General features: G+C 43.1%; 1 protein-coding gene across 1 annotated transcript in view; it reads left to right on the top strand.

Annotated features, from left to right (window-relative positions):
- The first annotated feature begins 863 nt into the window (after window positions 1–863).
- Window positions 864–13,503, top strand: part of LOC147697177 (lysozyme g-like) — a 37,740-nt gene continuing 25,100 nt past the window's right edge. Inside the window, exons 1-3 of the mRNA XM_086934235.1 lie at window positions 864–990; window positions 1,652–1,726; window positions 8,804–8,902. Of these exons, the coding sequence (XP_086790361.1) occupies window positions 1,684–1,726; window positions 8,804–8,902 (142 nt within the window). The 5' untranslated portion in view covers window positions 864–990; window positions 1,652–1,683. The remainder of the gene's footprint in view (window positions 991–1,651; window positions 1,727–8,803; window positions 8,903–13,503) is intronic.

Here is a 13,503-nt window from a genome sequence, read left to right as displayed (position 1 = left end):
GTGAAATTTTTGGCACGCAGAATGTAAACAGAAGCTGAGAGGTGTCATCATCACAGGACACGAAACATCAACATGTTTCAATATAGCTCAAATATTCAGAGGTTATAGGATGAGCAAAAACAGCTCAGTGAGAGGGAAGTTAGGATGAGAGGCTGATATGATTAGTTTGGGGAAAATTAATACAGAAAACATTTCTAGTCATGGAGAAAGGAGGCATGAAGGTTTGCAGGTGTGTTGAATCAGACAGCAGGAGACTGGAACACAGACCAGCATGACAAGAGAAAGAAAACAGGAAAATACAACAGGTTCAGGCAGGAGTTGAAAGAAGCTCAACACACACATATCTTTCGCAGCAAAGCAGGATGTTTGGGCAAAGATGTGAGAAAAGGAGAAAACATATGAGGGAATAAATGTCATCAACGGAAGGTGTAAGGCAAAACTAACACTAAAATCAACACCCTAGCAGATAGTCCCATACCATGGCCCTGATGTGACACTGCCCCTTGCTAAGTGCGAGTTGGGCAGCTTTGCCTCTGCCAGCTCCATCTTGCCACACTATGAGTCACTTTGGGTATTCCATTGTTCTCATCATGTGCATTTCACACACATCAGTCACCCTAACTTGCCATGTTTACCTGCCAGGAGTGATTTCCAGTGCAGGGCTCAAAGTAATGTGTTCACTAGCCAAGGCTGTATTTTGGACAATCGGGTTGGGTTTCTCAATCAGGTGACGTTATCTAATTGAGGTTCTAAACGGTCTGTCAGTTTCAGGAAGCCACAGGCACACAACAGGGGGATTTCTTAACGTCCGTTTGGGATGACCTACATTTGATGGTTTTACTTCCCTGTTGCTCAATAGGGACTTGCACAATTAGATCTCTTCATAAACAAGGGTGAGTGGTGCCAGTCAGCAGCCTTTATAAAGCCCTCCTCTCAAGCAGTCAAGTCAGGGAGAAGGAAAGAGCTCAAAGAATACAATCCTACATACAGGTAGGCTGGTGCCGGTAGACCGAGTGGGCAACTGATTTAGCAAAAATCAGATTTTACTGATCATGGGGAGTGAAGATGAACAATTGCATTGAAACAACCAATTAGTCATTGGGGAGGCAGGTGTTGGAATCGATTGCGTGAGGCAGATTTATTGTTTTATCCAATCCTACTCGACCAATTGTAGCGGGAATAGGATGTTTAAACATGATTCAAATGTTTAGATTTCTGTTTATGTATTTTATGAGTGTATTTACATAGCACAGAACTAGCCACAGGAGAAGCAGAACCTTTACATAGAGTGTGATGCAAGTACTTTGGAATTAGTGTGACAGTTAGAATTACATAACTGACCAATTATCTCAGGTTTCCCACTTATCTGTGTATGAGTAGCTCATCCAGGCAAGGTTTTGTCCTTGCACTCTGTTGCTCATGGAACAGTCTTGGACCAGACGAGTTACAATTTCAACGACTTAGGAAACGTAAGAGCTCACAAATTGGTCTGGCTGCCATCATGCCATCAAACACATTTATATAAGCCAAGTATTCTGGTAAATGTTCTATTTTTCGTCTTATTTATGTCATGTCACAGCAGTGTGCATTTTCAGGTAACTCTTTTATACCATCCATGATATTAATTATTTTTGTGTTGTTTATTCTTCAGGTTTTTAGGCGGCTCAAAAAACAACTGGCGCAATGTTGGTTGTATTCATGTGCCTCTGCTTAGCTGGCTCCATTGGTAAGTGCTACTTTTGAGCAAATTTATGGAATTCACTTTTTTATTCAGCGTGATAATGTACTGTGTGCTCCATTTATTCTGAGATTCTAGCAAAAGTATTGACCCAGAAAAAAGTTTGAACTAGCAAAAGTATTGACCCAGAAAAAAGTTTGAAAAGAGAAAGAGAAAAAATACTCACTCTCTCTGAATTGTTACAAATTGTACATAAAAGAAAAAATAATATTGTATTACTATTTATAGAGCACTTTACTTTCCCGTAAAATTCCGAAGCACTTTATGGACTCTCAAGCAAATAACTACTCAGTATTAGTTATTTATATAGAGCTTTAAAGTGTTCATGAGGTGATGACTTCCCTAAATATTTCATTACACTGGTGCACAGAATATTAGAACACTGCCCTGTTGAGAGCTTCGTTGAAGACAACGAAGTAGCTCCAGGCTTATAATGGCTTCTATAAGCCTTCCGCTCCAACAATCTAATGTTTGTCTTTCTGTTTCTCCCTTTTTAATTCAGTACATTGTACCTGAAGGGTGGTATGGAGGCAGGCGGCTCGCCACTGCCGTGCTCCCGCACCACCAAGAGTTGTGGCTTGCCGGATTACAAGTTTTCTGTAGTCTGGCGGGCGGCATGATTGTTCCCTCTGCGATTCTTCTTTAAAAGGAGGCGGTGCCTTCGAGAAAGGTACTATAATGGGACTACCTCACAAGGTTCCTTCACGGCATAGAGGGTAACGACCATGCTGTGCCGGAACTGGTGTGCATGCCCACAGGGGTGCACAAGTTGCTACCCCATGTGCAGAGGGAGAAGGGTGTCCTGTGGGGCTCCCTTTGCTTCCTCTCTGCCAGGGTTTTCATTGCAGAGGAACCGCCATGAAAACCCTGGCGGATAGAAACTCTTAATATGCTTGATGGGACCAAGGCGGTCTCGACATGCATATTGCGGCCTATGACTGCTGTGCCACCGCCAGGGAACAGCAGATTCCTGGTGGCGGTCCCATGGTGGTCCGACATCCCTGGCGTAATGGGGCAGTCAGACCGTTGGTGGGGCGGTGGCTGGACCGCCACCTCCATGCCACTATGAGTCTGGTGGTCTGAAGACCTCCAGACTCGTTAATAGGCCCTTAGTGGGTGGAATGTTCCAATACCATGATGGACTTTCTGCTTGTTAAATGCCCTCTCCCTTGTTTTTTGCTCTCCACTGTGACTCAGGCATATAACTCAGATTCAGGGCCTTAACAACTGGTATCACACTTGCCAGTGGACTATACGGTTATTGTATATTTGGCTAGTGATACTGTCACTAGTCATGTTATCGGCTCAATCTGGCCTGGGAGGCAAATAGTTGTTTTATTATTAAAGTTCAAAGCCAGATAAACAGAAACTAAAACAAATCAACTCTAATCAATCCTGTTGTTTCCTCGATTTTATTAAATAGTATGTAATAAACAGCAGATCATGAGAGCCAAAATCTGATTTACAGTAACTTAAATAGACACTTCTAAACTGATTTGTCTTCTTATGCACTAAATGGTTTGTTTTCAAAACTCTATCTCTCATTCTCTCTCTCTCTCAGGAAATGTACAAGTACAAGTACAAGTACAGGTACAAGTTCACAAGGTTTAGCACTGCGTATCCCTATTAGACGGAGGCCCTCACCCCTCTTACTTCTCAGATAGGTAAATGCAAGGCCACTGGAATTATGCAGTAGGGGAGGACCAAAATTTGCAGGAGGGTTGAGTAAATTATGCGGCAAGAAAAGGCAAATTATGCAGCATCATGCTGCACATTTTGAGATAGTATTACTTCATCATTTTGTTAAACTTGGTGAGACTGCCTGGGCATTAGATGCAACTCATTATTACCAGTTTAACACCCAAACACAGCGATAAACTATGGAAAAGGGACCAGTCAACCTTTGCAGAGGGCCTTCAACTGCAAAGCATCACCCGCTGCTGCATTTTTAGTAACTTTTGCGGCGCTTGAGCTAGAAACACATTTTTTGTTTGTTAAAATCAGCAGATTATTCAGCAGATGATGGATTATGTGGTAAATGCGACAAATGTATAATTATTTGAAAATCGGTGCGACCGACCAATCACATAATTTCTAGTTGCCCTGCAAAGGGCATTCCACTGCAAGGCATCACGCTCTGCTGCATTTTTAGCAACTTTTGCAGCGCTTGAGCTAGAAACACATTTTTTGTTTGTTAAAATATGCAGATTATGCAGCAGATGATGGATTATGTGGTAAATGCGGCAAATTTATAGTTACGTGAAAATCGCTGCGACCGGCCAATCACATATTTCTAGTTGCCCTGGTTATATGCAATTAGCTGTCGTCCATCAGATTTATCTCCCTCCGCCACAGAAGTAGAGACGTGCTGAAGAAAATGGCCAACAGCAGTACTCTGCTTATTTGATAAAACATTTTTTAAAGAAAATGTTGGAATTTCAGAATTGTGAATGTGCTTCCCGAACTCGTGTTGCTAGAGCCCGAGCTATGTGACAGCTCTTGATAGATCGGAGATCCACAATATGAGATGTTTCTTTAATGCGCAAAGTTCACAATAGGTTTAAAAACTGACACATTTCTGCAGTCGCCAAATTCCCTAAAAATTATGCAGAAGTACACATTGTTTATATTTAATAGTTATATTTATATGTGTATATGATTTAATGTGCTAGTGGATACACATATAAGTAGTTTGTGTTTACATGTAACCTGAATGACAGCAGACTGTCTCAGAATATAATTATCACCCAACTCTTTTAAAATCTAATTTATTGAAGAATAGATTACGAGACAAAAGCACAAGGGGTGTACTTACCTGTTTTTTCAGCCTAAGCTCCTCATATAAACAAAATTGAGAGAAACCTACTCCCGCTCGCATCAGAAAGGGTGCTAAAGAAAACGGGAAAAAAGACGGGGAAATAGTGCGGGGTATGATAGAAAAAACACCAACGAACCCGTCCTGGTTCTTCCCTGTGGGATAGCCCAGCTAGGCACCCCCAAGGTGAAAGCCAGGCACCCCGCCGCGGGGGCCGTAGTGGAGATTGAGCAAGCTATTGCCCAGAGTTGCAGAGCGTGAACCCCTGATTCAAGTAGGCACCGAAGCGAGAATTATCAGGTCTGTGGACATTTGGGCTCCAAACCCTGACGCTTCAGGAATTGAACCCTGGTCCCGGGACGACCTCTACTTCTGGGTCTGCCTCCTCTAACCGGTGAGCCACACTTCTCCACCACAAAGCATTCTGTACATTTCCTTTAAAATACCTCCTGAGAGCGTCCCGATTCTTTCCCTCTTTCTCTTTATTTTCTCTTTCATAAAAAACATGCACACACAAGCAGGCAAACACATAGACATAAGCAGACACTCTTGCAAGACCATTTTAACTCCTTACCTCAGATGGCTTTCTTAATTGCCTCTATCAGTGGGCTGCCTCAATTCCTGTGTTTGCACAAATACACATTTAGTAATAATGTGATTGACAGCACATTGCCTGCATGGACACTTCTCTGTCAAACACAGCGCAATGGCGAACACCGGGACATTATGCAAATGAGCCCACACTGAAGCGTGCAATGTTGACTCAGCTCAGGACTACAGAAGCATCTTGCCTGTCAGAGACAGGTTCCACTCTGACAGTCTAGTGCTGCTCAGCACCAGCCAGGGAGCCTACCTTTCATGCTGTGGCATAGCTAGGGGAGGCGGTATAAGTTCTGGGGGTGGTGCCCCCCCCCCGCTCATGAGAAGATCGCCAGCACCTCCCACTCTTACATGCTGCACGGGCAGCACAATGACCAGGTAAGCCACTGCTTTCATGAGTTCTGGAAGTCTCCTCAGCAGTACAGAAGTGCCGGTGCTCAGAGTGATAAAAATAAGAAGTGCCGGTACTCAGTACCTGTGAGTACTGACCCATTTAAAGCAATGGATAAAACAGGACACATGGACCTCTCTAGAGCCTCGGGATGAGGCAGGCCACAAAATCAGACAGCTTACTAAGGCAAACAGACCACAAGCACTGTGGTCCTCTATGTCACGCTAGACCCCAGCCAAGATTTGTAGCATCCCTGACGTGACAAGCTGACTGGAGTCGCATAAAAAGTAGGTTCTGCCCCCATAAACCACAGAGGCTTGTCTGCGAACCAGTGTGAAACCACAAATTTGTTTGCCAACATCTCTTTCTTCATAGCTTGCAGCTCTTTGTTCCTCATTTGTTTCCCATGGCTCAGTAGTCTCTCACAATACATACATTTCAAGTCTCTTTTCCTGGAGGCTGCTCATGTCACCCCCAGTCTCACGGTGGGGGTTTCATTACTCAAGACATATCTGAAAAAGCAAATTAAAATCACCGGGAGATCATTCAGTTCATATAATCAGGAACGTCTAGTTGAATTATTTGCACAGTTCTGGCAGTGTGTCACTGCATTTCACCTCCTGCTCCATTGGATCACTAGTTGCATGTTTTTTAAAAAATGTCTCCTAATTTCAAATGTCATCTTCTTTAGATCCCAACTTCAGCATTTTCTGTCCAAAGTTTTTGTCCTTCTACTCTGTCCACCCTCCCCTCCATCTCCTTCACACTAATATTCACCAAAGCACCACTATGACCAATCCTATTGGGTGTGGTCTTCATGTCTTGCAGCACGTCATAACGTGGAGACTCACCATGGGTTAAGGAGGCCACTGCTTGTATACTGGTGTTTGGGAGTTGGTTACAATAAAATAAATACGTCTGCCTCGAGCATCCATTCTGCAAACTGCTCTGTCTTCAGTGTATCTGCCACACCATCTGAAGCACTGAACGCATAAAGATCCTTACCATGTACTTTGGGATCTCTAACTATGGAAAGCAGTGCTCCATCAAGGGAGAAGAGGCCAGATCCTCCCTGACCTTGCGAGCTGGCACCTGGGAAAGTGCAGATGCCCTACCTGAGATCTGAGTTGGTACTCTCATCTCTGAGTCAAGAGGAGGGGGAGGAACAGCAGCCTCCCATAATTACTTCCTGAAAATGTAAATGAATCATGAGAGGCATGTTCTATGGGCCATAGGCAGCCCGTGGCTAGTGGTGAGTATCAGTGGCTGGCACTGCACAGTCACTTAGAAGTGGTGCCACTACTGCAGTCCAATTGGATAACCAAGCTCCTCTTTTGTACGGTTGATTTTCAAGCAGTGGAGAGTAATTTAAGTATTGATTGAAGCAGTAGAGAGTGATCAATCAAGGCTAACTCCATGAAGTGGTAGAGGGTTTCGAGCTCAGAAACCGATTGGTACACAACATTGCACTTAAATAATTCAGCATTAGGAAAGAGCCATATCATTGCAAATGAATACGTCTCTAAACTTAGGAACGAGGTGGTAAAAATATCAACAAACACAAAAAGAAGGGCAGCCTTACTGGAATACAGAGTAAGAGTCTTCAGAATGGTAGGAATAAGAGAGCCAATTCAAATGGTTCTGGAACCTGGGTCAGTGACCAGTTGGTTGCCAAGTCAATACCTAGGTGTAGAGGTATACTCCATTGTTGCTCAGGGGCTAGGGGTAGACAGATGCAGGGCCTGGGATGATAATAGATATGTTAACCGCATCGCTGCGGCGGCTTTTCCCGCTGTGTGCGGCGTTTTTTAAAATACCGCGTTACATGACGAGCTCAGCTCGTCATCAGCATACGAGCGCCGTAGCTGATGACGAGCTGAGCTCGTCATTAGCATCGAAGTGGTTAAGAAACTAGAGCTGCAGTGGTTAATGAGAGTAGGACACTGGCAGGGAGCAGGGATAGTGAGTGGTCATGCATCTACAGAAATAAGGGCACACACTACTTCAGTGACTTAGAATATGTGGGGTAAAGTACCCCCTACCGTAAATGATAAGGATATTGCAAGATAGGAAGGCGTTCCATGAACATAAAAGGAATGAGAATGAGGGTCAGCTTGGTTGCTTCAGACTTATGGTGGACTTGGCCAGACTGTCTGTGCAGTCAGTTGCGTTGTCGTTTTGCTTCACTAACTAAGGATTGAGCAGGTATAACTTCCACGGTTTTAGCATCAGACCTTGTGCTCCTCACTTGCCTTTAAGTTGCACTTCCTGATATGTCTGCTTCCTTTAGGTTCTGCTGCATGGCAGGGGTGTCCAGCAAAATCCCATAGTTCGTTGCCATTATTCAGCCCCATTGTGAGTGGGGCGCATGTGGGAGGAGTACCTTATAAAAGGACACCAAGATAGGCTGGTTGTTCAGTGTCAGGGCCTGCAGAAGCCTGTGCCTGCAGCTGTTTATTAACCTCATGACCATGGCACACTTCATTTTGGACATATCACTGGCACACTCTTGGCCACGAGTGTGCAATGCATGATTGGATGCAAAACTGCAGTGTCCAGAGATACACCTGAACTGTTTATGAGCATTAATAATGTAATAGTGCCCAAAAAAGATAAGACAACTTAAATGGCCACCCCATGCAAGATTACCAGCAGTGATCACTTCAGTGCACCATGCACTAATTTAGACAAACATTCCATTTGGAATTCTTCTACATGGGTACTACTAGGCAGTAATTGTTGCAATGGCCCAGTCACCAGGGTTATATTAGTAATATTGCATGATTTATCACTCAAACATAAGCTTTACATTTACTTTGAAAATCCATTTTCTCTAAACATCAGCTTATGAGCTATAGCAACACACACATTTTCATTGCAAAGACACACCTTTCAGTTTATATATATATATATATTTTATTTTAACCCAGCTAAACTTTCTATCAGTGTGGTGGCTGCAAACAGGGGAGCTACTTCCAGGTAGAAGGAGCGCTATAAGGAGCTCACGAGGTATTCGCCGGAGAAGCCTGGCGTAGATTCAAACAATCAAGAATGTCAGGATTTTAATTTTGCAAATGCAGTTGGCTCACAAGGAAATTTCACAGAGATGATGAAATTTCCTCGTGTACAAATCATTTGCTATGATCTGACCCATGGCCAGTCCACAGAGAGTAAATATATGACACCACGTGATCAATCAAAAATCTAAAATTTTGCATGCAGTTTGAGTTAGGTGACGCTTTTTCTTTCCTCTCTTCAGGTCTCTCCACCGGAGTTGGCTGCTATGGAGATATCAAGACGGTTAGCACAACAGGGGCTAGTTGTCGAACTGCAAAGCAAGACAATCTGGGTTATTGTGGTAGGTGCTATTTTATTCCTGAAGATCATAAACCAGCAGGCACGTTCTCTGCCTCGCTTCATTTGCATATGCTTTTAGTGAGCACATCTGTCAGGGGTATAAGGGAGTCACCAAATTCATCAGTCGTATGATTTTAACAGTTTTAGCATCCTTACTTTTAAATCCCTACAGCCAATTCTGCCTTCTGTACAAATCGATTTCACAGTTTGCACAGAGACGTTACACCACAAACACATAGTCCTAAAAAGCTTGAAATGGCACTTCAATGACCAGATCCTTCTCCTTTCTTCTCCAGTATACCCCATAACGGGTAAGAGTCCAGCTTAATTAGCCTTGAAAGTTGGTTCCTGGTGCATATGCAAAATACCTCCAACATGTTCTAGGAAAGGGCGAGGGACTAGCAGGTTTCAAAGCAAGACCTGGGGGCAGCCCCCAGGATATGAGACTCCGGGCAGGAGCAAAGCGAGTCAGGTGATCAGAGCCCAGATGCAAACTTTTAGGAAAACGCATAGGAGGACAAAAACAAGGCTCAGTGGAATACCTTCAAATTGTATGACCAATATACCATTGCCAAAACACTTCTGGACATTAAACCTAATAACCACTATAACGACCCACTTCCCTCAAAATGTTTGAAAGAGATCAGCCATATCATCATTCCAATTTGGACAAAAATAATAAATGCCTCTCTTTCCCAAGGGATCCTGCCAGATTGCCTTTAAACTGGCCAAGTAGTCCCCATCATCAAAAAACCTACAGCGGACCCGGCAGATCCTAATAACTTTCGCCCAGTTACCAATATCCCATTACTTGCCAAATTAATTGAGAAATGCGTGCAGAATCAATTGCGCAATCACATCGCCAATTTCACGCTATTGGACGACTGCCAGTCGGGCTTCAGAACAGGACAGAGCACAAAAACAGCGATCCTACATATTGTCGATGACGCACTACAGACCCTAGACCAGAATCAAACATGTCTGCTAGTCCTTCTTGACCTGTCATCGGCATTTGACACGGTAAATCATGAAAAACTACTAACCAGACTTCATGACAGGATGGTAATGTCTGGAAATGCGCTGAAATGGTTTGAATCATTCCTTCAGAATAGAACGTAAAGATTCCTGGTCAACCAGACACTATCACCATCCTGCCCTAACACAATTGGAGTTCCCCAAGGATCTACATTATCTCCATCTCTATTCAACTTGTATGTCGAACCTCTCACAGAAATTCTCCGAAACTCGAAGATTGACTTTCACATGTACGCTGATGACACGCAGATATACATCAAGATCACATCTCCCAAAGACATCAAGTTAATGAATGAGGCACTAAAAACGTGACTACAATGGTTAACTTACAATCATCTGAAGTTAAATGCACAAAAAACAGAATTCCTATTAATCTCACCACCAAAGAACCACACAGAAGTAGAGGAATGGACCAAACTGATCACAGCATTAAATTGCACCCCCACTCTTGTGGATTCAGTGAACTCACTAGGAATCACGCTGAATGTGAACCTTAACATGAAAACCCACATCAAAAATATGGCAAAAAATGCCAGTTTCCATCTAAACTACATTAGGAAAGTGAAACTATTCATCTCTACGGCGGATCTCAAAATGGCAGTCCAATCCTTGGTTATCTCAAGGATCGAGTATGGATGTACAACCTTAGCAGGACTACCAAACATTTCAACAGCACCTCTAAAAGCATGCCTCAATGCAGCTGCAAGACTCATCTCCGGATCGAGGAAATTCGACCATATCTCGCCACACCTGAAAGCACTAAATTGGCTACCGTATGAAGCCAGGATTCAACTAAAAATGGCATGTATTACCCATAAAGCGCTCCACTACAATTCACTGAGATACCTGGCCCAGAAAATTGAGTTATCAGGAGGAAACAGACCTGCCAGGAGTGCCAAGGAGCTGTTGCTACGACCACCCATCTTCCGGAAGAAAACATATGATAGGGCTTTCTCTGGAGCAGCCCCCAGAATCTGGAACTCACTCCCTCCAAACATTAGGAGAATTCCTAACACAGCAACATTGAAAAGGGAATCTAAGATCTTACTTATGAGTAAGTTTCTACCATAGGCAAGACAGCTCTTCACTAGCACCGTGACATAGATGTTACGAAACAGATCAGCCTTGTAATTAAAAGAGAAAATCACCAGCGATATTGGAGAGAAACATTAACTGTCTCAGGGAGGGAGAGTGCTTAGAGAAATCACACTTCAGAACTATTAGGTACTAAAAATCCCAGTACTCCTTCCTTGCCAAGATGTATCTAAATACTTACCTCATATAGGTATGTTAGGCTAACAGGTATGACTCTTTATGAAGCTACCTGATGTTTCTGTGGAATGTCTGTTATACAAGATGTATCTCTAGACCACCTCATGTAATGTGAAGCGCTCTGATACCCAAGGGTCACGTTCGCGCTATACAAAATTCTTAAATAAATAAATAAATAAGCATAGCAGGCGTGCAAAGCCCAGATGTATAGATCTAGGGAGGAGCAAAGCAAGGCAGAAATGCACAGCCCCGATGTATAGATCTAGGGAGGAGCAAAGAAAGGCAGACATGCAAAGCCTCAATGTATCAATCTAAGAAGGAGCAACGCAAGGCAGGCGTCATAGCCCAGATGTAAGGTTCTATGCAAGAGCAAAGCACAATGGAGTGCAAAGCCCAGATGTATAGAGTTAGAAAGGGGAGAAGCAAAACAGGCGTGCAAAGGCCAAATGTAAGGTTCTCGGCAGGAGAAAAGCGAGACAGCTGAGCAGTACCATGCCTCAGAAGGATGATGGAATTTCTAAGGTAACGCTCAGCCAGTATCAGGTTAACCTATTGCAAAGGCAACAGCTGCTGACCCAACGTTTCTTTGTGGTGACTTGAAAAACTTGTATTTTGGAATATAGTTCAGCTATTCCAAAACACCTACGGTTGGCTACTCTTCAGCTTTAAGATTATAATATGAGATATGGGTCCTTGCTTCCTGAGGATTCATTGTTTACAAACAAGTAAATATGCTGGTGTTCTTTTGGTTTACATTTGAACTGGTCTCGTCAACCCACTGAATATTAACATTTTAGTGTGTTTTCAGGATATTCATATGAATATTCTGAAAACTTGACAGGATTATACTAAGGACCACTGGAAATACATGGCAAGGAGTGCCAAATTATACAGCAGGGTTTTCAAATTCTGCAGCAAGAAAGGGCAAATAATGCAGCCTCATGTGGCATTTTATGTGGTAGTATTACCTCATTATTTTGACATTTTTACACGTTATCACTATCCGGGCAAAGGTTCCGCCTAAATAGTACCAGTCTGACATCCAAATACAGCAATAAGCAACAAAAATATGCCCAGTCAACCTTTGCAAAGAACCTTCCCCAGCGAATATCATATTTTGCTCCTTTTTTAGAAACTTTTAATCAATTTTTAGGAGAAACATTTTTTTGTTAAAATCTGCAGATTATGCAGCAGAAGATGGAGGATGTGGCAAATTCCTCAAATATATATGCAGAAAATGCATCGGCCGCATAATCGTATAAATCCAGTGGCCCTAATTATACTGTTTGTTGTGTTGAAAAGCCCTAAGTGACAACGATAGGTTTCAATCAGTGAGTTTAACTAACGTAAGGGGTGTGAGAGCATTCTTGATGGTAACTCCCATAGATGTCGGTTCAAGGAGATGCCTGGGGTAGTGGAAGTTATATCACATGCCACTTGAAACCTTTAACAACCCAGATAGTGATGTCACGTGGCCACCACTCTGACAACACATATGATGTTACACAAATGTTATCCTAGGTAATATCATAGAAAATGACACCACTCACAAACAAGCACTGGCACGGGAAATAGGTTTGATGCTTGCACTTGAGTGTTTAAAAAAACTTGTGAGTGAGAGTTTAGTATGTGCTGTAGTGCAAAACAAATTAAACAAGAATTGGCAAATCCAGTACTTCTAGCCCTTCAAAATGTGCGAGCAGCCCTATTGGCTTTGCCAATGCTTTTATTCCTCCAAATGGTTGCCTTGTCCATGTAGACATGGCAACCACCTCAGAATGCCATGGTCTGACCACTTCCTAGTACCATTCACCTGGCAAACCATCACCAACCCCCCCCCCCATGGGCCATCACCTCGCCTACCAGAACGCCCTTGGTCAAAACTAGTCCTTGAAGACTGGAGACGCGAACTCAAACTAACTACCTCCACACTAGAATTAGACCCACTCTCAGCAGATAAGCACATTTAATCCTGGATTGAAAACTCTTTAGACCAAGTCCTGCCAAAAAAAATCCTACCTAAAAATAATAGTACCTTCAAATCCCCTTGGGTTACCCCAGAACTCCGCGACTGAAAAAAACAATGTAAAAAACTTGAAACTTGAACGTTCATGGAGGAAGGACTGGGCCAATAATAAAAAAATAGAATACAGAGGAGCCATCAGGTCCTACAAAGCCAGCCTGAAAACCACCCAGGCGGCTTTTTCGAAGAATAAATTTAAGCCTCTGCCAACTCCTCCATGGAAACATTCTGCATCGTTAAAAAACTCTTGAAAGTCTCAGACCCACCCCCTG

The sequence above is a fragment of the Lissotriton vulgaris genome, chromosome 8 (assembly GCF_964263255.1).
Source record: "Lissotriton vulgaris chromosome 8, aLisVul1.2, whole genome shotgun sequence".
Taxonomy (NCBI): domain Eukaryota; kingdom Metazoa; phylum Chordata; class Amphibia; order Caudata; family Salamandridae; genus Lissotriton; species Lissotriton vulgaris.
This window is presented reverse-complemented; position numbering and strand designations above follow the sequence as displayed.